We start from the raw sequence: 23,270 nt of genomic DNA on the forward strand, positions 1-23,270 counted from the left end.
ATATTCATATGTTGTGCCTTTTATGAATCAAAGCTCTGCCAATTATGAAATATCTCGTAATATTTTTACAGGAGTATCTTCATGTTTCTACCGGTTGCACAAAACGGGCTGCGTTTAAACTGGAAGTTCTTTCATTTATAATCCGCTGCGTTTTTACGCTTCATCATCTAACCTTGGCAGGGTTTAGTTTTGTAGCATTGTACAGTCTCGAAAACTTTGACATACGCTGTGAACAAGCGGCCCTCCTTTCGTTAATTTTGTGTTCAATTCGTTTTTTTGCTAAATGTGTGAGTTAATAAAAAAAAACTTGTATCGTATTTATATTTTTAAAAGCTCTTTATCCTAGAAAGGCATAAAATTACAACACACTTGTATGGAGGCTGTATGGTGATTACGACATGGTCTCTGGACGAAAACAAATGCACATGTTCTCCAGCTGATCGAAGACCGAACTGCGTCACTGACCATGCGCCGCAGACGGTGAGGTGCAGAAAGCACAACAGGGGGCTAGAGGGAGGATCTTGATCAGTCGCGGCGCGGCAAAGCGCGTGGTGCGACGGCATGCCTTTCTTGTCCAGGGATTGGCGTTCGCCTGGGGAGGAGTGGGTGAAGACAGAAGAAGGATGGGAACAAAAGAAAATACTGGAATGCGGAAGTTCACCACCAAGGTCGCACAACTTGAATGCATCCCTGGACGAAGAAGACAAAGAAAGATCGTCGGAATCGCCATCCAGGTAATTTAGAATGGCTTAAGTAATTTTAGATATGGCGAATGCACCCAGTCTTGTCTCAGTGTACGTAGTCTTTCTACTTGCTAACTCAGAAAAAGTGTGTCTTGCCTTGTGCTGGCCATATTTCAGTTGATTCGACTGTCGCCCTTGTCTGACCCAGTGGCCTGAGGGCATAATGGTAGGCCATATGAAATGGACACTGCCCAGGTGTGGGTGTGTCATTGTATATTGACTAAAACAGTGCAGAAGCTTTTGGGCACACATCATATGTTTCATGTACTCCAACCAGTAGTGCTCACCATATTGGTTGCATGATGCATGTGGCTGAGGAAGGGGGGGGGGGAGGGGCAGCAAGCATAGGAATAGCAGTCTCTGGGTGTAAGGCACCCATGGATTTGAAATAATTTGTCTGACAGAGGCAGCTGATGCTGGCTGTCTACATTGTTCTTACTCATCACACCTTTGTACATTATTTTATATATTTGGGATATATATTTGTTGTGATGGGAAGAAGGTTGCATGGATACAAAAAAGCATGTGTGCATGCTACTTTTGTTTAGTGGTCATGTTGGCTTAAGAGAGTTAAATACTGGCTTAGCTTGAAAGTGTTTGCTGTTTTTTATTCATGGCTTAGTCATATTGGCATGAGTATGTTGTAGTAAGTATCTGGGCCTTATATCAAATCAATATTTGCATAAGTTTACTGTGATATATATGTGGGCCTGTGCTTTAACTTATGAATAATTGAAAAGCATAACAATATTGCAGAAACATCAGGAGCCCAAGGGCCATTTCAGGGCAAGTCATGCATGCATACTAGGGGACTACAAATTGACTGCTGCTATTTTGCAGCAATGATATGCTGGCATAGGAAATATGGTAGGCTAAGTGTGGAGAAGGCAAACCAGGCAATCCTGGGAAACAGTTTAGAATGTGCCCAAGCTCTCACATATTGCAAGATGTTTAGAGGTGTGAGATTCCCAAATTGAGATAAAATCATCCCAGTTTAGTATTTGGAAGAGAAGGGGGAGACATTGAGAGAATATAACTTGCTTGCACCCTAGGATGAGCTGTGCTGAAATAATCAGAGATATCCATAATTGATCAGATTGTCTTTGAAACATGCTGATTTTTAACACACTGAGGGTATAAGAAAAGGCAAAAGATGACCAGAGTGTTGGCTGTGTGATGTCTAGCATTGTCCCAGACTTTGTATCCTCCCAGCATCAAGCTAAAACTGTGCATTAGATATGTGTTTTGTGCTCTTTTTCACCTGCAACAAGGTTTTCTGATCAGCATGAATTCTGGGCTTTGTATCTCATCTTGAGTGGCTTATGTGAAATATGCTGTGTGGGGGTGGGGGGGGGGGGGGAACATATATGTTCCATTTGCTATTTTCTGTTAAGTTAAGTATGTTATAGCATCAGTAAACAGTGGAGCACTTTGGCCAAGCAGTTTTGTGGTGCCCACGGCTCGTGTGCCTCGGGACGGCCGGGCGCCAGCGGCGCCTTTCTCCATCTGGCACGGGGAGTCAGCCAACCGGGGAGCCGCCGCGCCGCCGCGAGCAGGCCGCGCTGTTGTAACTGCCGCCGGCGAGTGGGCCGCGACGTCCGCCAGGCGCGGCGGTGCGGTCCGCTGGGCTCGGCGCCGGCCGAGCGGGAGGTGTTCGCTGGCCGGAGCGCCCGGAGGCGGGCTCGAACGGTGCGCGCCGCAGCCCGCTGCACGTCCGGCCGGCCGGGGCCGGATAGACCCCTGCCGCTGACGCGCCACGGCTCCCGACCGCCACGGCGAGGACGGTGTGGGGTCGGTGGCCAGCCGGCAGGCGTCCCCATGTCAGAAGCTCGGCATGCAGGGCCCGCTCCGCTCATGCTCGGTTGGCCGGTTATGGAATCGCGACTGCCGCTCGGGGTTGCCGTGCTGCAGTTGGTGGCATAGGCCGCGGGCTCCGTGAACGGGCGGGACAGACGCCGCTCGGGGTTGCCGTGCTGCAGTTGGTGGCATAGGCCGCTGGCTCCGTGAACGGGCGGGACAGACGCTGATCGGAGTTGTTTTTCCGTCCGCTCTCGCTCAGATGGCACGTCGGCTGCAGGCAGTATGCTGCCAAAGAGGAGTACCCGGAGCTACCGCCAGGCGCCTTATATCTCAAACGACATATCCCCGGACGAGGCAGAACAGCGTATCCCAGGCCTACAGTATGGCTCAATCAAAACGGTGTGCAGTTTTAGTAAAATATTAACGGTAGCGATATTATATAAGCAGTGAGCAGTGTAGAGTATTGTATCCTCTCCAAGTAGTGCGTAGACAAACCCGTTTTAGCCCTGGATGGTGATATGACACGGGCCCGGGTTGCGGCGGGCGGGATGTGGCCCAGGGCGGATCGGCGCCACCGTCAGCCGTGCCCGCTGGCCCCGCTCCTCCGGCTCTATTTGGGGAACGGAGGGGCGCACCGGGAGCACCAAGAGAAGGGAGTGAGACGGGAGACGACTCTGTGGGTTATGCGACATATGTACGATACTCGTGCCTTTTGAATGACTGAGCTGCGACTTAAAAGCTGGAAACGATCACTCGTGTTCATTTGCAAAGAAATGTGGTGGTGCGGGGCGTTTGAGCTCGGGATAAACGATTCGATTTTCTCGCTGTCAGAGTAACTGCCAATTCTACTGTTCGACACTTCCATCGAGTTCCACGTTTTCGAAACATTCCACTACGCATGTGCGCCTGCGGTGCCCCACGGATCGCGAGTGTGCGGTGCCCCACGGATCGCGAGTGTGCCACTTGCGGCGGATGTTGACCAAACGCGCGACCAGTGCATTGGTGCGAGCCGTCGGGCCTGGCGCGCCACTGACGTCTCGTGCGTGATTTCAGCGGCTCGTCAGACGAGGACAAGGAGAACGAGTGTGTGCGCGGCGGTCAGCTGGCGGCATCTCGACCTCGGCCGATCCCGTCGGCCGGCCTCGCGCCGCGCAAGGCTGCCGGTGAGAACCGCCCGCCGCTGACCTGGTGGCCACCCCGGCCGCTCGCCTCCAAGCGCGGCCTGGAGCCATGATGTCCACGCGCCTCCACGTGCGCGTGGATGCCGTACGGCCTCTGTCATGGGAGGGGGGGGGGAGGGTCGTGATTAAATAGCTGGTTTTAAGCGAGTTGGACGGCTTTGAAACGTGATGCGAGGAGGGAGTATTCATTTTTAAGTATGAATTGGATGTTTCGTCTGCCTAGCAAGCTGGAAATGGTGGAAGCAGATGAATTCTGGGAAGCATGAAATCGATTGTCATACAATCGATTATAAGCTTATTTCGATCCAGTATCGAGAACTGGTACTTCGCAGTCGGCGAGTTTAGCCAAGGCCGTTGATCCCCGTCCTTCTAGAGCGTCTTTTACGTGATTCCCAGAGCGGCGTCGTCGTTGTTCGCCGTCCAAGACAAACACTACGCCCGAAACGTCCCGATCCGAGCCAACTCCTCCTTTGTCCGTGGGCCGGGCAAGTCTAAATACGCAGCAGTTTGAGGTGCCCCAGTTGCCAAATGCGTTTCGCAGCACCCGGTCAGAGGAGGCCGTGCCAAGCTGGGCACGTGCTCCGTCGACGGAATTCCCACTGACGGGTGACGCCGCGGGAGCGGGGCTGGGCCGGGTACAGCGCCGGGGCACGCGGGAGGATGCGCCGCTCGCTGCTCAGGCGACAGCGGTGCCGGCTCCCACTCGGACAGTGTTGGTTTTGGTGCGGACTGCGGGCACCGCCGCACAGATAGCTTGCACCACTGGTTGTATCTGTCTTTCGCGGCTCGTGACGTAGGGTTCTTTGTCGAGGCGGTGCCAGCTGAGTTTTGTGTCTCTGCGCCAGTGCACGCTTTTTTGCCTCGAATATAGCTTCATTGAGCTTTGCTTCACATTGACTTGCGTGGTTTCAAAAAAGATAAAAATGCGTGATGAGTTAGATTTATAGGACCAGTGCTCTGGGGGATTCGATTTTATTTAAGGAAGCGGTGCCGCATGTGTAACTTAGTATTTCGCAAAAGTTGTGGACTTGTCCCCCCTCATCCTCCTATGGCGGGAGCCTATAACAGAGGCCAGAAGTCAGTACAAAGGTACAAAATCTAGGAATATAGGACGAATAAACCATATCGAGGATGTTTTAGGAAATGGATTTCGGCCTTAATGACCCGGTTCACGTCTTACGCCGTAGGTGACCTTACATTTGGCACAGTCAAGTAAAACCAGCGAAAAAAATCGCCCATCTTCATTTCGGGTCTTCGGAGTCCCATCCCAGTCCTCGTTCAGCAAATGATCCACTGGCCGACTCGAGGCCCCTTGTTGACACAGAACACTCTGTTAAGCGCTGTGGGCCCCTGGACGATACAGGAGATTCGCATTGTTGCGGGGGCCCCGACCAGTGCAAATCACGGGCTCGGCCTTGTCCCTGCTGGGGAAATGGGCCGCCGGAGCCCAGACGGACACGAAGCCGACTGTTCGGTGTTGATCTCTGGCCGAAACAGACCAATGCTCTGTTTCAGGGGTCCCCAATCGGTGCAAGAGGCCCTCTAACAGACATTTGAGATCATGACCGTACGGGCGGGGATCCTTAATGTGACCTACGGCTAGTCCTTCGGGCCTGCCTTCAGCTTTCGAATCGGACCTTGATCCTTGGTGTCAAGAGACCCTTCGGTCCCTCTTCGGACCACGTCGAAGAAAGCCCGTGACCGACATCGGGCCACTAGCCGACACATGATCCCCTGATAGGCACTGTGGGTCCCTGACGGGTACAGGAGCCTCAACTAACCCAACCCAGTTAGTGGTCTCTGGCCGGCTGAGACCTCGCATGGTGTCAGTGGGTCCCCACACAGTACAAGAGAACCTCTGACTAATGTTTCGGGCCATGACTCAACGGGTTCTTCGCGATACTTCATTTGACCTACAGCCGGCCTTGCAGGCCCCTACGCCCTCCAACCGGGCCCTTGATCGTCGGTTCCGGTGGACCGCCCGGGCCCCTCTTTGGGCTCCATGGAACACCACTCATGGTCAGCTCGAGACCCGTTGCGAACCCTGTAAATCGCTGCCCCGGCATTGTAGCTGATTGGGCAGTGGGCCGTCAAGCCCATACCGACACGAAGTCGACTGTGGTACCGATGGGGCTTGACCGACATGTGGGCCCTTATCATCTCAGGAGGTCTTTGATCGGCGCAAGGGGCCCTTTGACTGTCATTTGAGGGTCCATCCCCGCAAGCGGGGACACTTGAATAAGACTCCGACCAGCCATTCGTGCCCTTAGGCCTTCCAATGGGGCTCTTGGTTGTCGGACCCGGTGGGCACTCCGGGCTATTCGGACCTCCTCGAACACTGCCTGTGGCTGACTCGGGGCCCCTTGACAAAACTTGGCTTCCTATTAGGCGTTGTGAGATCCTGACCGACGCTGGGGGCCTCGACCAATGTAAATCGTTTGTTCTGACTTTGTCCCTGCTTGAGAAATGGGCCTTCAGGCCCATGCGTACACGCAACCGACTGTGCGTTACTGGAAGTGTCTGATCGACATTAAGGCCATTATCAACTCGGCGGGCCCCTTAACAGCTCGGGGTCCTCTGGCTGGTATTGAAGTATAAGGCCCTGCGGGCCGGGCCAACGAATACGACCTCGGGCCGGCCGCTCAGGTCCTGCATGCCCTCAAATCAGGCTATTACGAAAAGTGCTGAAGAGCCCCTCTGACTTCCTAGAACGAAAGAACGGCAAGTGGCCCTGTGCCCCTCCTCTGCCTGCGCCACTATCATGAGGTAGTCGGTTCCAGTGTTGTGCGTGCGCAGGCGACATGTGTCCGACGGCGGCGGACGCGTGTCGCCGCCGGCGGGGAGCGTCCGGCTCGGGGTAGGGTTACATAACGGGCGCCGGCGGTCCTGCCCGTGGCGACGCCTCCCGGCTCGGCCGCTGCACCAGATGCGCGGCCGGCTGACGCGACTCGCGGCGCCGGTTTCACCGCTACTGACGCCTGTACTGACCGTTGGCCGCCGTCAGCGCGACGAAAGGGAAAGTGAATGGGACAGGAGTGTGCGTTCGAGCACTGGCCGCGGCCCGTGGTGTGGCTGCAGACCGCGCCGTGCCGCTGGACACGCTCGGCTTGTCTCGAAGTGGCCAGCAGACGCCTGGGTTTGGCTCGCCTGCGGGTAGGAGTCTTCAGAAAGGGCGGAGCAAGCAACCATAAGCGGCATGGCTACATTATTATTTTCTTTCATTTTGCGAGCTTCATTCTGCATTTTACGTTGGAATCGTGCATGCAATGTATGGAACAGGCTGAAGTCGAGTTATATACATGTCGGGCCACGTGACTGGCGCGGTCATTGTCCCCATAACAAGTTGTTGCCAGCCTAGCCCTCGGTTACAGCACCACTGTGGCGGCAGGCAGGCGGTGCATGGACCTCTCAAAACAAACAGCCCTTCAAGTGAGGGAAACTTGTGACAAGCTTATTAAGCCGGCGTACAGTGCTCGACTCCGTCAAATGTTGTCATTGCTGCTGGGCGAATTTTCGTTCTTTGCGGAAGCCTACTGTGCTCGCAGTTATTGAACTATCTTATGCTTCAGCGGCTAGGGGTGTGGGTGGAATAGGCGTTACCACGTGACCGGACGAAGGTCTGGGTAACGGCTTATTGCGAGTTAAGAGGCTGGTTGAGGTACTGGCCCGTAGGCAGTAACTCCTCAAGCCGCTCCCACCTAACCGGCAAAAGACACTTAAAAGGTCAATTTTGGTTTGCCGTAAATGGCCTCGTCCCAGCGTCCGCTTGTTTTGATTATTGCACGCCTACAGCTAATGAGACAAGCGAACCACTTATGACATTTGAGCGTTGGTATTTGGTGTGATTAGAATACTTTTCTTCATAATTACTGCAGCTTCCACTTATCCACTGCCTGGTCCATCTGTCAATTCCACCGATAATAGTTCCATCACCATTAAGTTTGTGTAGCAACTTTCAACGTCTGAAGCCATGGCTGTTTGGGAAGGTTCTTGTTCGGTCCAATATCTTCCTGACAGTCTTGTTCGTGGAAGGCAGCGCAGACTGGGAGCTCTCCCGCTCGGTATATCTTTATCAGATAAACTTTGTCCGAATGCTATGTAGGGATGACTGTTATTAGTTTCATTGCCAAATGTAGCCTGTTGTGAAGGCCCTGAACCCTCCAGCCGGGTACAGCCACTCCAACGGGGCATGTTTGCCGAAAGGCTTGTGGAGCCGTGTGATACCGTGACCTGAGGTCAGGGATCTCAGCTTGAGGTCATGCGGCGAGGGAGGGAGCGGGCAGGGCAGCAGTGCCGCCCGTCATCCGGACCCGGCGGCCCCGTCCTTGAGAAGCCGGTTCGACCGAGGCTCTCCTTTGTCTCCTAGCGCGCCTGAGACCGGGCTCGCCGGTGCGATCGGCGCCAGGCGAACCGCCGATGCTCTGGGCTCTGTGTCAGGTGCCGAGACCGAGTGACCAACAGCAGGCTGCTGAATGGGGCGGACGGGACGGACGGCAGCCAGCAGCGGCTCCGTCAGCCGATAACGGACAGTCGGGCCCAGACGGACTTAAGGACGGTCGGGCCCAGACGGACCCAGATGGACCCGGGAACAGTCGGACCTATACGGACCCAGGGACAGAGGGACCCAGACGGACCCGGGGACAGCGGGGCCCAGACGGACCCGGCAACAGTGGGGCCTAGGCAGACCTAGGGAAAGTCGGACCCAGACAGGCCTAAAGCCAGACGGAACTTGGGATAGACTGACCCAGAGAGGCAGCCCGTAAGCTGACGCACTATTGCCGGCTGAATTGCATGAGCGCGTCAGCCAGCGATAGGCGGCTATCAACTGCAAATACGAGCCTTTGTGCGCGCACCAAATAGCACCAACTGGGTGAATTGAGTCCGTGATCTTGGGATCGTATTATCAGGGGTGAGCAAGGTCGTCATCTGTAAAAACATCCTATCAGGCGCGTGCTAAAAGCGCCCTAACGCACATTCTCTGTTGGGTGGGTGAGAGACGGCTGCCATTGGCGGGATTGTTTGGGGTGCACGCGCGGTGTAACCAACCACCGGCAGACCCGTGCTAGAGGTGGCATTTCTCGCTTCTGTTAGACAGTTGACAATCGATCATGACTTGATTGATTGGTGACATGACGTTGTCAGACTGACAGTTGCCAATCTGTATCGCCAGCCACTGTCATGCAAGCGAAATCACAGTCCGTGACACTCATGTTTCTTCTTTGTTGGGATTAGGCACCGAGCATGGCTGAAGCGGCATCGGTGCGATGTCGTGCCCTCCGGGACGGCTCATTCGGTTCGGTGCTGTCAGCTGTTGGCGTCCGCCGTGTGTTGTGCCCCTGCGTCTCACCCGCACGGCGGGCACCGAGCTGCTGTCGGCTCGCACGGGACGTTCGCCGCTGTCGGCAGCACGCTGTGCGTGACTGTGGCCGGGCCCCCTCCTGCCCTCCTGGCAGGCGCTAATATTCAATTAGGTTCTGACCGGGACACCTGATGAGCAGCCCTGGTCAGTGCAGAGCCGAGCTGCGTGATCAGTGCTATCATGTGGCCATAGGGGAACCTTGCCGATTGTACACCGAGCTAGCACGCCACCTCCGCCGACCGGGCGCGGTTCTCAGTTGCGTCATTGCTGTCTGGCGGTTTTCCCTCGTGCATGACACTGAAAAGCGGTGATCCGCAGCGGCGGTGTGGCGTGGTCGTGCTACTTTCAAGACTTGCGACACTGACCCCTGCCGGTGATTCGCCGTTTTGCTTGCCGTGCTGCTGACTGGGGCCCTCTGTTCTGTCCGCCGACGTCTTTGAACCATCTGTCCTCAGCTTGTCCCGAAGATAGCCTCGCGGAAAATGGCCGCCATGTCATGTCGCGACACGAGGGCATGGGGTCTCTACGTCTCCGGTTCTCTGATTCCAGCCACCTCTCGATAGCCAGAGTAGGTGGCTTGTCCAGGGCTTTATTTCAGGTGCTGGCTGAGTCAATACTGAGTCAATCGACAGCTGTTGTCAGGATACACTTTGTTTCCCTCCGAACAAGATTAACGCTATTAAGCCTTGCTGAAAGTGACCATTCAATACGAAGTATTCAGCCATTAGCCTTTATCAGGTTGGAAAAAATTGCGCACGGTGTGAGTGAGCTTTTGAAGCTGTTAATCTCTAACGCATGTTGCATTTTTAGTTACTTTCTGGGAACCTTGAGCACAAGGTTGTTTTTTAACCGTATTATTATGCTGCTGATATAGCCTTCTTTACTTGATCCATAGAGTAACTCCGGAACTTAATTTCGGAATTGCACCTCAAGTCTCTTTCGGTAATGTTGCAATGTCGCTTCACGTCAGTTCAACCTTTCTCGAGACTATATGGGCCCAGGCTACCACATCTGGGTGAGAATTCACCCCAGGTCAGTCGGCGTCCAGTGGTGCCCACGGCCGACTGGTCAGCACCATTCGAGCGTGAAGATTTTATGCAATGCGCCGTTGAGTTTCAGTGCTTGCGTCGGTCTGTCATGTGCCCTCGCCTCCGAGGCCGCGTGCGGCGTCTGTTGCACCCCATGGCTGTTGCTAGGTGGCGGACCGAGGGTTGGGAGAGTGGCCATATTTCTGACCCTTGGACCGCGACCAGCTGACGGCTCGCAAGCAGGAGCTGTGCTGATCGCGCTTGTCGCTCTTGGCGGCGTGACGGAGGCGCGCTTTGTGTGCCGCTCCGCTGTTTCTGCCATCGTGTGTAACACGGCGTGCGCTCCCTGCCGACAGATGCTGGGGGTGTCGGTTACTCACCGCCGCCCCACTGCCAGATCACGGTCAAGCCGTCGCGCGAGGTGAGACGACCCGGCCACAGCACCCCTCCCCTCCCCGCCCTCATCCGCACTATCATCCCTACGCGGAGGTATGCCCGGCGTCGAGCCCGCCGTGCATAACAATGTAGCCGGACTGAGCTGGCCGTGGCCTTGCCGTCGTTACGGGACCTCTCGTCATGGCGACTGGAAGCTGAAGCTCGGCTTCACTTCTGACCACCAGGTGGGGGGCTACACCGGCTTTAGTGACGTCATCAAGCGGCTGGACTTCAAGAGCGCGTTGCACGACGCGCGCCGGTTCAACTACGTTTGCAAGCTGCTGGAGCTGCTGATCAACGAGAGCGTGATGTCACTGTCCGGCACGGCGCAGCGGGTCGTCTTCTCGCTGCTGGAGGAGCTGGCGCACACAGGTACCGCCGCCGGGCAACGCCATATATCACAGGACACATAAATTAGGCAATTCTCTGTTTTATGGTTTTTTTAGTGAATCATCTGAGATGAGGTGAAGTGGTGTTTGCAGCACGTGATTCGTAAACAACACGCGCCCGTCATGAGGTGCGATGATTTTTTACGTTATGGTTTTCTCCTCTCCCAGTGTCCAGTAATAAGTCCAATCTACGCCTACTGAACCAGATGCTGGATAACCTGAAGACGATGCTGATGGAATACTACTGTTTCGGCCAGCAACTGGGCTCAAGCCCTCTGTGGGAGCAGCATCACCAGGCCATCAGGTGGGTCAGCTTCATCATCACCCGCTGCAGTGTCCTCAAATCAGCCGCACGCATGCCATATCTGTTTGTCATGTTTGGCGCGTGCACTGTGTGCCAATCGTGGGATTCGCGTGGCGTCGTCCGGTGCCCCAGAGCCGCCGTTGCCGTCGGTGCCGCTGGCAGTCGGTTGTGGTGACGCCAATGCCGCCTGTCGGCAGCCGCATTCGCGCGGTGGCCGGCCAAATACAACTGGAGGGCGCGCCGTTCGAGCTGCAGCGGCTGCCGCCCGAGTGTCTGCGCGAGGTGGTGCTGCGCCTCAACGACCACCGCGATCTGGCCAGCTCGGCGCAGGCGTACAGCGTGCTGGCCGAGATCGCCGAGGAGAGCCGCATCTGGCGCCAGCTGTGCCAGTACCACTTCAGCGGCCAGCAGATCCAGAGCTCGCTGGCCACAGCCGGCCCGGCCGCCGGCACGCTGGCCACGCTGGCCGCCCACCCGGTGGACTGGCAGGTGAGGCGGGCTGGGCGCGCCTCCGCCACAGACTGTGCTGGACTAGACAACGGGACCTGAGCGCCCGCTAACCGATAATGAGGGGTGGTTATATGTTGTCTTTGCTTGGGGGTTGACTTACGTATCTCTGGTATGCACGCCTTACAGGCTGGTTGTGCATGCACTGTGTCTGCTCTGCTTCCAGTTATTGTGTTGTTTGTGCTGTCCACCGCATGACACTGGTGTGGACTCCCATGATATCTGGACACGGTTATCACACGAGTCGTTTGATGGCCGGTGGTCGCAACGATCAGAGATTTGAGCCATGGCTACAGCCGTCCCGCACAAACGCCGCGCCGCCTCATGCTCGGTCCGTGACCGGAGACGGCCTCTGTCGGCCAGACATTGTACCACCGGCTGCGGCGACTGTACGGCCTGCGCGAGGAGTACGCCGAGATGGTGCACCTGTGCCGCGCCTGCCGCTGCCTCTTCTGGAAGTGCTTCGGCCATCCATGCACTGTGAACTTGGCGCGCCTATCGGCCGACGAACGCGACCGCTACCACATCCCCATCCCGCCCGGCACCTTCCTCGCCTTCTTCTCGCTGTGAGCGACCCGCGTCCGCGTCCGCCGGCCGGCTCCGGCGGCGCGCGCCGGCTCGTCTCGGTCCGCCGGAGCCGCCCCCACACACCACGGACATACTCAGCGCTCGGCCGCCAGCGCGTGCTGTGACGTCACACTCCAGACATGCTCAGCGCCCGGCCGCCGGCGCGTGCTGTGACGTCACACCGCGGACACGCTCGGCCGCTGACCCACGGCGTCAGGTCGTCGGGCGACGTGAAACCCGAGCGTGACCCGACACGCCCTACCGCGAACGAAGTTGTGCGACATTGGCGTTATATTGCTGTTGTTCCTGTGTAGACCTCCATGCGAGACTGCGGTGTTAGTAGTGTCTATTTTTCAGCTGTTGAGAGCGACATATTATTTTTTATCTCCATTAGCTGCATGTGTTTTAAATGGCGGGTGGCTTTCTGAAACCTTGCGCAGCTACTTGGCATTTAACGTCAACTGTAGCGCATTTCACGTCCGCGTCGCTTCGGTGAGCGAACGTATCTTAGGTTACGGTTTTTGGTGCGCTGTTTCGGATGCAGCGTTTGTGAGACCATCCCTAGTCGCAACATCGGCTATGAATCTATAATTCCCCTCCGTGTCCCGTGCTGGAGGCTCTGCACATCTTCGATAGTGACACGTGTTTTTTCTTTGATGGGCCTTGTGTAATATCGAATGTCAAATCAGCTAGTTTCCAATGCGCCGACGCCAACGGAGCTGTGGCGGAACGGCTCTCTTTAGAAGTGACGCTGTGGGGCCGGGCTGTGCGAGACGCTCCGACCAAGTCCGGCCAGACGCTAGTCTCCCCATGTGCGTGCGCGTGTGGGGGCGTTCAATGCCGACAAGTCGGTGCGATCCATTGATACGCGCCTTCCCGCGTACGCCTCTCCGCCTGACAGGTACTCTCAGTGCGGCTTGTACGTGCAGTTGTAGTGTACCGTATCACGGAGCTTTGTCGCACCCCAGCCATCGAGCAAGGTCGCCCTGCGAAATGCGTACCCGTTCTTTTCCGTGACTGTGCGAAGGCTCAGTTGTGCTTGCGGCGCGGGGCACGCTCCGAGCGTGTTCCGGTGTCTTGACTTCAATATGTTACTTTTGTGTCGGCGATTATCGCATCGCCCTCTGAAATCGTAGAGCACGAAGAATGATCTTTACAAAATGGAACACGCTGTAGTATTTTAAACTGGAGCTTCTCGGCAGCCAAAACTGAGCGCAACCGCGCGCAGCCTCACGTCCGGCGAGCGGGAAACCGCATAGTTGTTGCAACGGTTTGCGCTGTTTTAAATGGTGTGCAGCGGCGCGCTAGTCGCAAAACGGTGTACGCATAACACGTCTGCCAGTGGCTGTGGTGATCACAGAAAGCGGCCGGGTACGTTCACGAGGGCAATCTGGCGGACGATATCCCAGATCCGGTTTGGCCGACGTCATACCCCAGATCCGGTTTTGCTGACGTCATGCGCGGGTCTTTCGGAGTCCGGTCGCCGCTAGCCATCGTGATGTGGTTTGATTTGAGATTCTATTTTTTCGCAATACATTTTCAGCTGGGGGCCGGTCGTGTTTGTGTGAATGTGACGCGAAACGAGACATGGTGAACTATGCAGCCAAACTTGGGCGCCATCAAAACTCTGCGCGGGGGATGTGCGACTGGTTCGGCAGCTTCCCGTGTTTTAAATCACAGCGCTCAAGAAACCATTCGCAAAATTCAAACCTCGTCGGCCCACCAAATTTACGTCCCCGCCTGCACTCTTCATTCATCACGCCCGCCTGCGGCGCCCGTTTCTCTTCAGTTCTGTCAGTAACCTTTCCTGGGCGGCCTTCTCTTCTGGCCAGACGACACACTTTCGGCGTCACTTTCTGACCATGGTCTCGCTGGATTACCTATGCGCTCTGAAGGGGCTCGCTAAACGCCCAACAGTTATCTGGACACGTTTTCAGCGCCATAGAACAAAACAGAAATAACAGCTAGGACGCGAAACAACCACAAACAGTGCGCGATCAAGGCCGCCAGGCGCTTCGCAGCCAAGCGATAGGTGGCGGTCGCTCGCTGAGGGTCGGGTGGTCACAAACACTCCTGGTGTGACCTGGCCGGCCTGCAGTCGGCCAGCAGGTCACTAAGATCGCTGCGTCCGGCCCGGTGGGTCACCCTCCAAGCGGCACCTCGAAGCGCCGGTTGCCGTAGCGGCAGTGCACTTCCGTGACGTCACAGGACAGCCGCGTTTGACTGGCGTAGCCGGCCACGGCCATGTCTAGCTCCGGCAGCAGTCGCTGGAAGGCAGCACTGTGGTCTCCCGTACACCACGCGATGGATAGGTGGAAGGAGCCTTCCTGAGAAGAGATCGAGAGGGCTGTAATGACTCGGCATAAAAGTTCGATCAGAACACGACATATAACGGGAAAGCATGCCCCGAATGCGGCGTACTGACCCGTACACAACGACCATGAACACAATAAAGTTCACCGCCATCACACATGTGACACAATCGAAGGACCAGACGACGAATACGTCACACTCCGGAATAACTGGTACGCATTGCTTGGTTCGACTGTTACATTCTATCAATACAGTTGTGAACATATCGAGTAAGCACGAACCGGGAAAACGTTGCTCCACCCGGCAGCCCGATCCCTAATGACTAAGCGGCACCCGGGATCCGCCCGTGGAACACAACCAAGGGTCTGTTTAGATGCCATGCCGCCGTCAAAATACCGAGCTCAGCAGACTAGCCAACCCCATCGTCAGGCGCTCCTTGTAATCCGCCGCACAATAGACGCCGCCGCAACGGCGTCTGCAACACCATGATCTCGTGGGGAGGGTCCGGACGGCCGCGTCGTGTCGGGAAGCCCACTTTACTATAGACCCCTTACCTGGTAGAAGGGCGGCAGTCCGTACTCGGCCAGGCAACGGTCCAGGCGGCGGCTGACGCCGGCGACGGCCACGCCGCCGGCCGACACCGTCAGGCCCAGGAACGTGCGCGTGCCCTCGTCATTGACGTACACCCGGGCCGGGCCCAGCGCCAGCTGAAAGCTGAGCCCTCGGTACGGTCAGGCGGGGTTCCGTACGGTCAGGCGGGGCCTCGGTGCACTCAGGCGGGGCCTCGGTACAGTCAGGCGGGGCCTCGGTACGGTCAGGCAGGGCCTCGGCACGGTCCCACGGGGCTTTGGTACGGTCCCGCGGGGCCAGGTGCGCTGCGCAGGGTGCTGGGTGGCACGCGCTGAAGGACGGCTTACATGAGTGGTGGCCGCAGGCACCGACCGGCCGCGAAAACACCACGCACTGGCCACCCGACAGTTTAGTTTATCTAAATATGGCGCTTTGGCTGCAAGGGTATGCGTCAACAAGGACTCCAGGGCGCCTCAACAAGGTCTGCCCATGGGCTTATTATGGGCTAATTCATTACCCACTGAACAAACGAAGCACGGTACTGCATATATTCCCTTCGCGGTGTCTCACCTTCCGTATGACTCCAGTGCTTGCCTCACGGACGCCATGAAGGACTGCATCCAGTGGTGTTTGAGCACCACTGTACGCGTGAGGCTGACGTGAAACTCCTCCTGGACGGTCAGCCGCACGAAAGGTTCACAAATGGTCACGCAAGTCTGTACCAGCGAGTGGAACACGGGCGACGCGTCGTACGGGATGAACACGTAAGTGGACCAGTTTCCCCGCACGTGAGCGAAACCGCGCATACGGCCCCCGTGCTCCTCAGGCCGGTCTTCGTGTCGCTCCGCCGGACCGAACATCTGCTGCACGGCGTCGGGTAGCGGCAGCGGCGGTTGCCGACGCTTGGCCGGCGGTGCGGCGGCGCCGACGCCCGGTGAGCGCGAGCGCCGCTTCTCGGCCAGGCGCTCCACGTCCACCTCCATGTCTGCGTCGGAGTCGGAGCCGGAGCCGGAGGAGCCATATTGCTGAAGAGCGATCAGGGCGGCCGGCCGCGCCTCCAATGCATGACACCGAGACATGGCTGGCGCACGTTCCGCGCGTCGCCACCACTGCTGCCGTCACCTGGGAGCAACAAATATATGTGCATCAGCTGGTGCTACTGGAGAGCCAGTGGAGCACAAGGAGCTTCATGAGCTGCACAAGATAGGTTCTCGAGGGGTATAGAATCTGACAAAGTCTCAAAAGTGAAACTTAACAAGGCTTTGTGATGAATGATGGTAAAATGATAATGATATGTCAGTACATGTACCCAACATGCACAAGCTTTATGCATTGAAGTGCTTTTATATGTATTCATCAATGAGCAAATGAGTTTCCCATACACCTTCATCAGACATGGACCACAAGAGACCACAAAATAATCATATACATAATAGTATCAGTATGTGAAACAGGGTATCACAAGAATTTCAGAGTATTACAGGTACTTCAGTGTCTAAAAGAAAAGTGACTGGCAAAAGCATGTCAAGTTGAGAAAATCAAGCACTAACACACATGATATCTCATGCCATAACAAACCATTCAAATGTTGGTTACATAGCTGCATAAACAAGGCTCTGAAGCAGGCACTGTCACTGATGTCAGCAACCATTTCTTAACTTCCATTTTGTCAACATTCACAAGCACATGCCAGAGCATACTTACTATCCAACAATGTACAACAAATCAATCAGTGGCATGCCAACTGAACAGATAATAAGATGACAGACAACCAAACATAAGCTTAGAATAGCTGGAACTGCTCCATAAGACATCAACCATTCATGGTTTGATAGAACATGACATTTCTCATATGAGACCAATACTTAATATTTTTAGTCATCCAATATCCTAGGAGTTCATCACACATGCAATTAAAACATCCTACACAAACATACATTAGTTATGATGCTATTTAGTTAGCTGGTTTATCATCAGTTATAATGATTCATGGAGACAATCAACATTACAGCCAACATGATATGTGCAAGTACACAATGACAAGAAGTGTTTAACATAAATTATTTGTATGTTACTAATGATGCTCACAGGATTTATGGAACATAAGCTACAACAGCTGAACACAAAACAGTTGCTCAATAACTTCCTAGCCTTGAGAGTCATGCTTCAACAAATGATGGATGCACCATAATTGCCATAATTTTTATTTACTTTTAAATCCAAAATAATATTATGGTCCAGGTCAAGAGGTCTACTATTCCAAACAAAGAAGGCACATGACACTGTACACATAAGTAAATGAAACTCAGCTTATGCAGCACTTTGCATGAAAAGTCGACATTGAACTGGAGTTGCTGTCTGGGTTTTTCAATGTCCTTTCATTTGCACATGATGGGAAGAATCACACATTTAGCAAAACAGTTCTCCTCTGGAAACTGTGTGAATGTCGAAAACGCTCCACCTATGGTTCTCATACAAACCCGGCCCATAATACATGTCTTGTATTGTCCTGGTTTAGGGTGTATAGCCTCCTGGGCTTTTTTGCTGTGGGCCGATGCAAGGCCTTTTTTCCCTCGACGGACCTAAAGTCACTTCCGAGGGGAGGAAATTTACTTACGGCAAAAGGCCACGCAACGATTACGTCAAACCAGCTTGTGCTGTCCTGCGCAGCGCAATGGAGAGGGTATTCGTAAGTGACGTTACGTTAACCCGGCTCATTTTTGTCCAGCGAGATCATAGCAAGTAAATCAGACCGCAGCAACGGATATACCTATTTCACGACAACATAACACGCATTCAATACGTTTGAACGACAAGTGAGCCCCCTCACCAGCCCCTTCGCCTTACTCCTGGGGTGCCGTGTGTCCTGTGTGCGGTGTCCGTCAGCGATGGACTTGGCTCAGCTGACTTGTCGGCGACCTGTGCGATGGATGGATGCCGGCCCGCTTCATCGCAGCAACGGGGAGACCACCCCCGGGCTCCGCTGCCGGCACGACCTTGTGGTGTTGTGTGATGTTATTGAGTCCTGGAAAGTCGTAACTAAGAAAAACCAGGACTCCTAGTTCATAGGGAAAACCTGCAGTCTTTGCCGAATTATGCGGGAAAAAACCTTTACTCAAATGAAGATATCTAATCCTGTACTGGGTAAAAACTCAAAGAGGAAAGCGATCAAATCAGGATAAGAATCACGGAGGAGAGAATGGAGATTGAATGGAAGCCGATTAACATTAGTGCAATTGATGAGCGGTTGCCTTGATCGTTGATATACCGGACACACGAGGAGGAAGTGATTTATTGGGAAAGGGAGGCCGCGGCGATGAGAGCGGAGGAGGAGTACGTTCGAAAAGGTGGCAGTGGGTGATTTTGGTGTCGCCGATACACAGTCTGGCAAGCAGCACTTCCTTCAGGCGATTATCTTGATTAATTGCCAGCCAGTGCTGAAGTATGGGTTTGATTGGGTGAACGTGGTGATGAGCGCGTTGGTCCCATTCGGATTGGAGAAAAAGACGGATACGTAAATTGAGAGCTGCTAGAATATAAGAAACGGGACAATGAAGATGATTACGTTCCGGAAGCATGAGACTTCGTTTTGCTTCTTCGTCAGCAGTGCTGTTTCCACGAATATTTGCGTGTCCAGGCATCCAGAGAAATATTACGTTTGTTGAGGAAGGGAGCAGAGCGTTCGTCGTATGCCGAGTTGGCTGAGATGAATTATGGAGAGTGATGAGAGCTTGTAACGACGGATGAGAGTCGGTGCGTATGGCTGCCCTTTGTAGATAACCTTACTTGATGTAGAGCAGGGCTGCCAGGATTGCTGTTAGTTCAGCCGTATACACAGTATTGTAATTCGACAGGCGGTTTGACTTGTGGTAATTATGATGTACGAAGGCAGCCCTTGTGCGACCATCCCGTCGGGAGCCGTCAGTATAAATAAACGTGTGCTGGTCGTATTCTCCTTTGAACTCAGCGAAGAGTGCACGCACTTCGGTTTCTGATACGTTTTGTTTTTGCGTTTAAACAGAAGGAGTACGTTAGGCATAGGGTCGCCCCAAAATGGCCGGCGACTGGGAGTTGGGTTGCAAGGAATGTCGGGGAGATTAAACGCTTGCTGCGCTCGAATAACACGAGTGCTGATGGTTGGATGCTGGAGTTCCGCGTTGGTAAGTGTGCGGTTGGGGCGGAGGTGTGCGAGGGCGTTGTATGTAGGGTTACTAACGTGCGCTGTAGCGTGTGCGTAAAATCTGAGAAGTTGTATTCTTCGTCAGTGTGATAGGGAGGGGATATTCGTGTCCGCGGGCAGATTTGGCCATTAAGATTCAGGAGGGTGGGAAGTTGAACATTATTTCGCCTAGAGAAGATAATTACAGCTGGCTTTGTGACGGAAATCTGTAGTGCCCACCGTGTACACCAGGCGTGAATATCATTTACAGCTAATTGTATATAATGCAGTGCGCGATCGACATTGCCATGCGTATGCTACACAGCCAGGTCGTCCGCGTATAAAGAATACTGAAAATGTGGACAAATATTAATATCATTGAAAACATAATTTATCATCACAAGGAAGAGGGTTGAAGATAAGTCACTGCCCTGAGGGAGACCGTGATCCTGCGTCGTCGGAGAAGAATAAGTATTTCCGCAACGCACAGAAAACGTCCTATCAGTTAGGAAGTTTTTAATGAAATCAGCGAGGCGGCCACAAACTCCGATTTCATGTAGTTCAATGTTTAGGTTTTATAGTGTGGCGTGCGTTTGTTTGTGAAACACCGAACCAGTGACAATATTTTGGATAGAGGGGTAAAGCGGTTGAGCATATTTGAAAGTTGGTCCCAGCTTTCCTGTTTTGCGCGTTTAATGATTATATCGGCTTGATGTTTAGCTCTGCGAAACTCCTCTTCATGAGCTCTGCAAATGCAATTACGAAAGGTACGCACAGCCCGGCGTCGCAGGGCTACTGCGCCCTGACACTCATCATTCCACCAGAGCGCATGTTTGTGCCCTGGTCGACGATGAGTGTGCGGAACGAACTGGCGCACTGAGGCTAAAATAGCGTTTAGAAATGTGGGGAGGTCGGGAGTTGTGCCTGAAGGGTGTGCCTCATCTATATAATTTTGGAAAGACGCCCAGTCCGCTCTGCGAACATTCCATCGGGAAAGAAAAATGAAGTATATTTGCCCTGATGGGACCTCTAAATTTATGTGGATCGGGTAGTGGTCACTAAAAAGCGTGTCTGATTGGACATTGTGCGTAAGAAGTGGTGCTGTGCGGGGTGTTAAGGCTAGATCTATAACAGGGTGTGTCACTCTGCCTCCGTGGTGATGTGCATGCGTAGGTGTCAGTTCGTTGATACATATGAGGTCATGAGTGTCCATGAGTGTGTGTAAAACTTTCCACCTTGCTTGTGTTGTGCTACAAGCCCATGCGCGATGATGGGCGTTCAGATCCCCAAGGAGACAGGGCGAAGGAATTTGGGCGAGTAAGGCAGAGAGATCAGCTGAGGAGACAGGGCTAGTGGGGCTAATGTATATAGAACGAAGAGTAAGATCTAACTGTGCTAATTTTACATTTATTTCAACTGAATTGAAATGGGTATTAAAATGAACTTGACGATGCAAAAGGTTATCCGAGACAAACATGGCCGAACCGCCTCGGCGCGGGGTTTCGTTTACGTTATGTGTGTAGAGGCAATAACCGTTGATCTTAAAGCTATAATTAAAATAATTCTAGTCGTTAAATAAGGTCTCTTGAACGCCGGCTATTAACGCTTTGTTGTTTATAACATATTCCTTGAATTCTGCCCAATGGGATGCCAGAGATCTCGTATTCCATTGGGGCAAGAATTCACCGAACTGGGGATTCATTTAGGGCAGGGAGGGAGACCATCCTGCGGAGCGGCAGTGAGAGCGATCGAGGGGCGCGACGGCGGGAGCGCGTAACGGGTCGGGCGAGGCGTTCGACTGAGGGACTGGCCCGGGGGGTTGGCGTCGGGAGCGCGGCGGGTGAGGCATCGGATGGGGCTTCTTGGGACGCCGGCACGAGTGGAGTGGACCAACAGCGACGTGTTGGGGTGGGAGAGAGGCTCTCCGAGTCTGGTGGGGCGGGTTCCTGCTCAGGGAGGCTCGCAGCCACCGGGTTTGCTGTGACTGGGTCGGCTGGCGTGGACTCGATCATACACAGCACTGGACGCGGCTGACCTGCTGGGGAGGGGCGGCGTGCTGAGGAGGAGCGTTGTGCTGAGACATAACGCTGGTTCGATACCTCAGGCTCCTCAACAGGACATGGAGGAGGGAGGGGGCGTCGCCGCGGAGCTGGTGTTAGAGGGGGAGAGGGTGCGCCTCACGCGGCGTGGGCCACTCCTGAGAATGGAGTACTCGGACCGGTGCATAGGCCGCTGCCGCTGCCTGCTGCTGGCGCTCGCGCAGCGCCTCGCGCTGCATATGCCAGGCGGGACAGGCGCGGCGGTGCCCAGCTGCGTGCGGGCCTTCACATGTGGCGCAGCGCGGGCTTTCCGCGTCACACTCCCGCGTGTGATGAGGGTCGGCGCAGCGTCCGCAGGTCGGGCGCGCAGCTCGGCAGGTCCGGTCAGTGTGGCCGAACCATTGGCACGTGCGGCACCGCTGGAGGAGTGGGGGGGACCCAGGCCTTTAGCGGGATCATGGGGTATCCGCGGTGGATGGCACGTGGGAGCTTTAGCCCCCTAAATCGCAGGCGGACGAGTGGGTTGGAGCCCAGGCCAGGACAGCGGGAGGGCATGCGCATAACCTCGCACATCCCCTGCTCGGTCAGCTCCTCTAGTAGCTAGTCGTCCGACAGCTCGGCGAGCTCCGGGCTGTAGACGACCGCCTGGATGGTGTTCAGGCGGTCTGCGATGGTGGCTATGACCGCTCGCCCCAGAAAACTGCTCAATTTGACCATGGCCTCTGCCTGACGCTCCGAAAAACCCTAACTAGCAGGGCTCCCGAGCGCAGCGGTTCGGCTCCACCCACTTCGCCGGTGTGGAGGTCAAGCTCCCGACGGATGGCGAAAGGGTTCATCGTGCGGAAGCTTTTTCCGCCGGCGTTTCTGATGAGCACGAAGCTCGGTCCCTTCGGAGGGGAAATGGAGGGGGGTAGACAAGCCCCTCGCCGAGCCGGTCGCAGGAGGGGAGATGTTGATGACATCTTGGGTCTTAAACTTAAACTTAACTTAAATTCACTTATGAACTAGTAATTAAAACGCTTAAAGCTAAATAACACAATTCCGACACACATTAGGCTGTCGTCAGCACACGTGCGGATCACCTGCCTGCACCGTCGTCCTTACAGCGGCTGGCAGGTGGCAGCACCTCCTGGCGGCGGGAAGGGGCGGATCCTAAATTATGACGTCAGCACGGGACGCTGAGTGAGAAATATATCAATTACTGTTTTGAAATCAAGATAGGCGAGACGGTATACCGTGAACGCTACCAAGGCAATGTGTGATGGAATTTAAACAAAAACACCACCACCACATTGCCCCACAACGACAGAGAAACGGAGCAAGCAACGCAGAAACGGAGCAAGCTGAAACACGACCGCCGCGAATCACGCCGCAAACCGAGCTTCCTCCTGGGCTCAAGCGTCCGTTTCAGTTGTCTTCCCTCGTTGCGTTCATTTTGTATTCAGATTTTCCTTGCAGCTTTCTTTTGGTATACTGTGGAGACTAAGCATGTTGAGGAACATGAAAGATTTAGCCACGGGATGGATCCTGGTGTAAAGGATGCATTAGCACTCAGTAGTCAATAATATCTCGAACTACAGAATTAGGAGTCACTGTATCTGCATACAAGTAAACTACTCATTTATACCAACAGGCCTGGTCTCCTTGATCACCTCATTTGTTCCGCACTCAAACAATAGCACAAGATCTCGCAATTTCAGCGACACACGACACATGAATCGCGGTGGCACGCACATTTGTTTGTCAGCACTCTGGTGCAGAATGTGCTCTCCATGCGTCGCATTTAAATATGTATATATATATATATATATATATATATATATATATATATATGTTCTTACCTAATCAATCAGTCCGCGTATATGCTTACAGTTCG

At 54.4% G+C, this 23,270-nt stretch overlaps 2 protein-coding genes across 4 annotated transcripts; one reads left to right on the plus strand and one right to left on the minus strand.

Annotated features, from left to right (window-relative positions):
- Positions 1-447: 447 nt before the first annotated feature.
- LOC119114894 (F-box only protein 32) lies at positions 448-12,338 on the plus strand. Its single transcript, XM_037238948.1, has 7 exons — positions 448-734; positions 3,597-3,706; positions 10,468-10,532; positions 10,732-10,918; positions 11,104-11,239; positions 11,437-11,728; positions 12,110-12,338. The coding sequence occupies exons 1-7, from the start codon at positions 562-564 to the stop codon at positions 12,314-12,316; spliced, it is 1,170 nt and encodes a 389-aa protein (XP_037094843.1). The 5' UTR covers positions 448-561; the 3' UTR covers positions 12,317-12,338.
- Positions 12,339-14,428: 2,090 nt separating this feature from the next.
- Positions 14,429-18,231, minus strand: LOC119114895 (U6 snRNA phosphodiesterase). Of its 3 annotated transcripts, none has more exons than XM_037238950.1 (4): positions 18,044-18,231; positions 15,767-16,318; positions 15,181-15,340; positions 14,429-14,640 (listed from the first exon to the last, which is right to left on the minus strand). In XM_037238950.1, the coding sequence occupies exons 2-4, from the start codon at positions 16,273-16,275 to the stop codon at positions 14,455-14,457; spliced, it is 855 nt and encodes a 284-aa protein (XP_037094845.1). In that variant the 5' UTR covers positions 16,276-16,318; positions 18,044-18,231; the 3' UTR covers positions 14,429-14,454. The 3 variants fall into 3 exon arrangements, with proteins under 3 accessions (XP_037094845.1, XP_037094846.1, XP_037094847.1); XM_037238951.1 differs by having other exon boundaries at positions 18,027-18,231; XM_037238952.1 differs by lacking the exon at positions 18,044-18,231 and adding an exon at positions 17,814-18,014.
- Between the last annotated feature and the right edge of the window lie 5,039 nt (positions 18,232-23,270).

This window comes from Pollicipes pollicipes, unplaced genomic scaffold (assembly GCF_011947565.3).
Source record: "Pollicipes pollicipes isolate AB1234 unplaced genomic scaffold, Ppol_2.1 Scaffold_3087;HRSCAF=3621_pilon_pilon_pilon, whole genome shotgun sequence".
Taxonomy (NCBI): domain Eukaryota; kingdom Metazoa; phylum Arthropoda; class Thecostraca; order Pollicipedomorpha; family Pollicipedidae; genus Pollicipes; species Pollicipes pollicipes.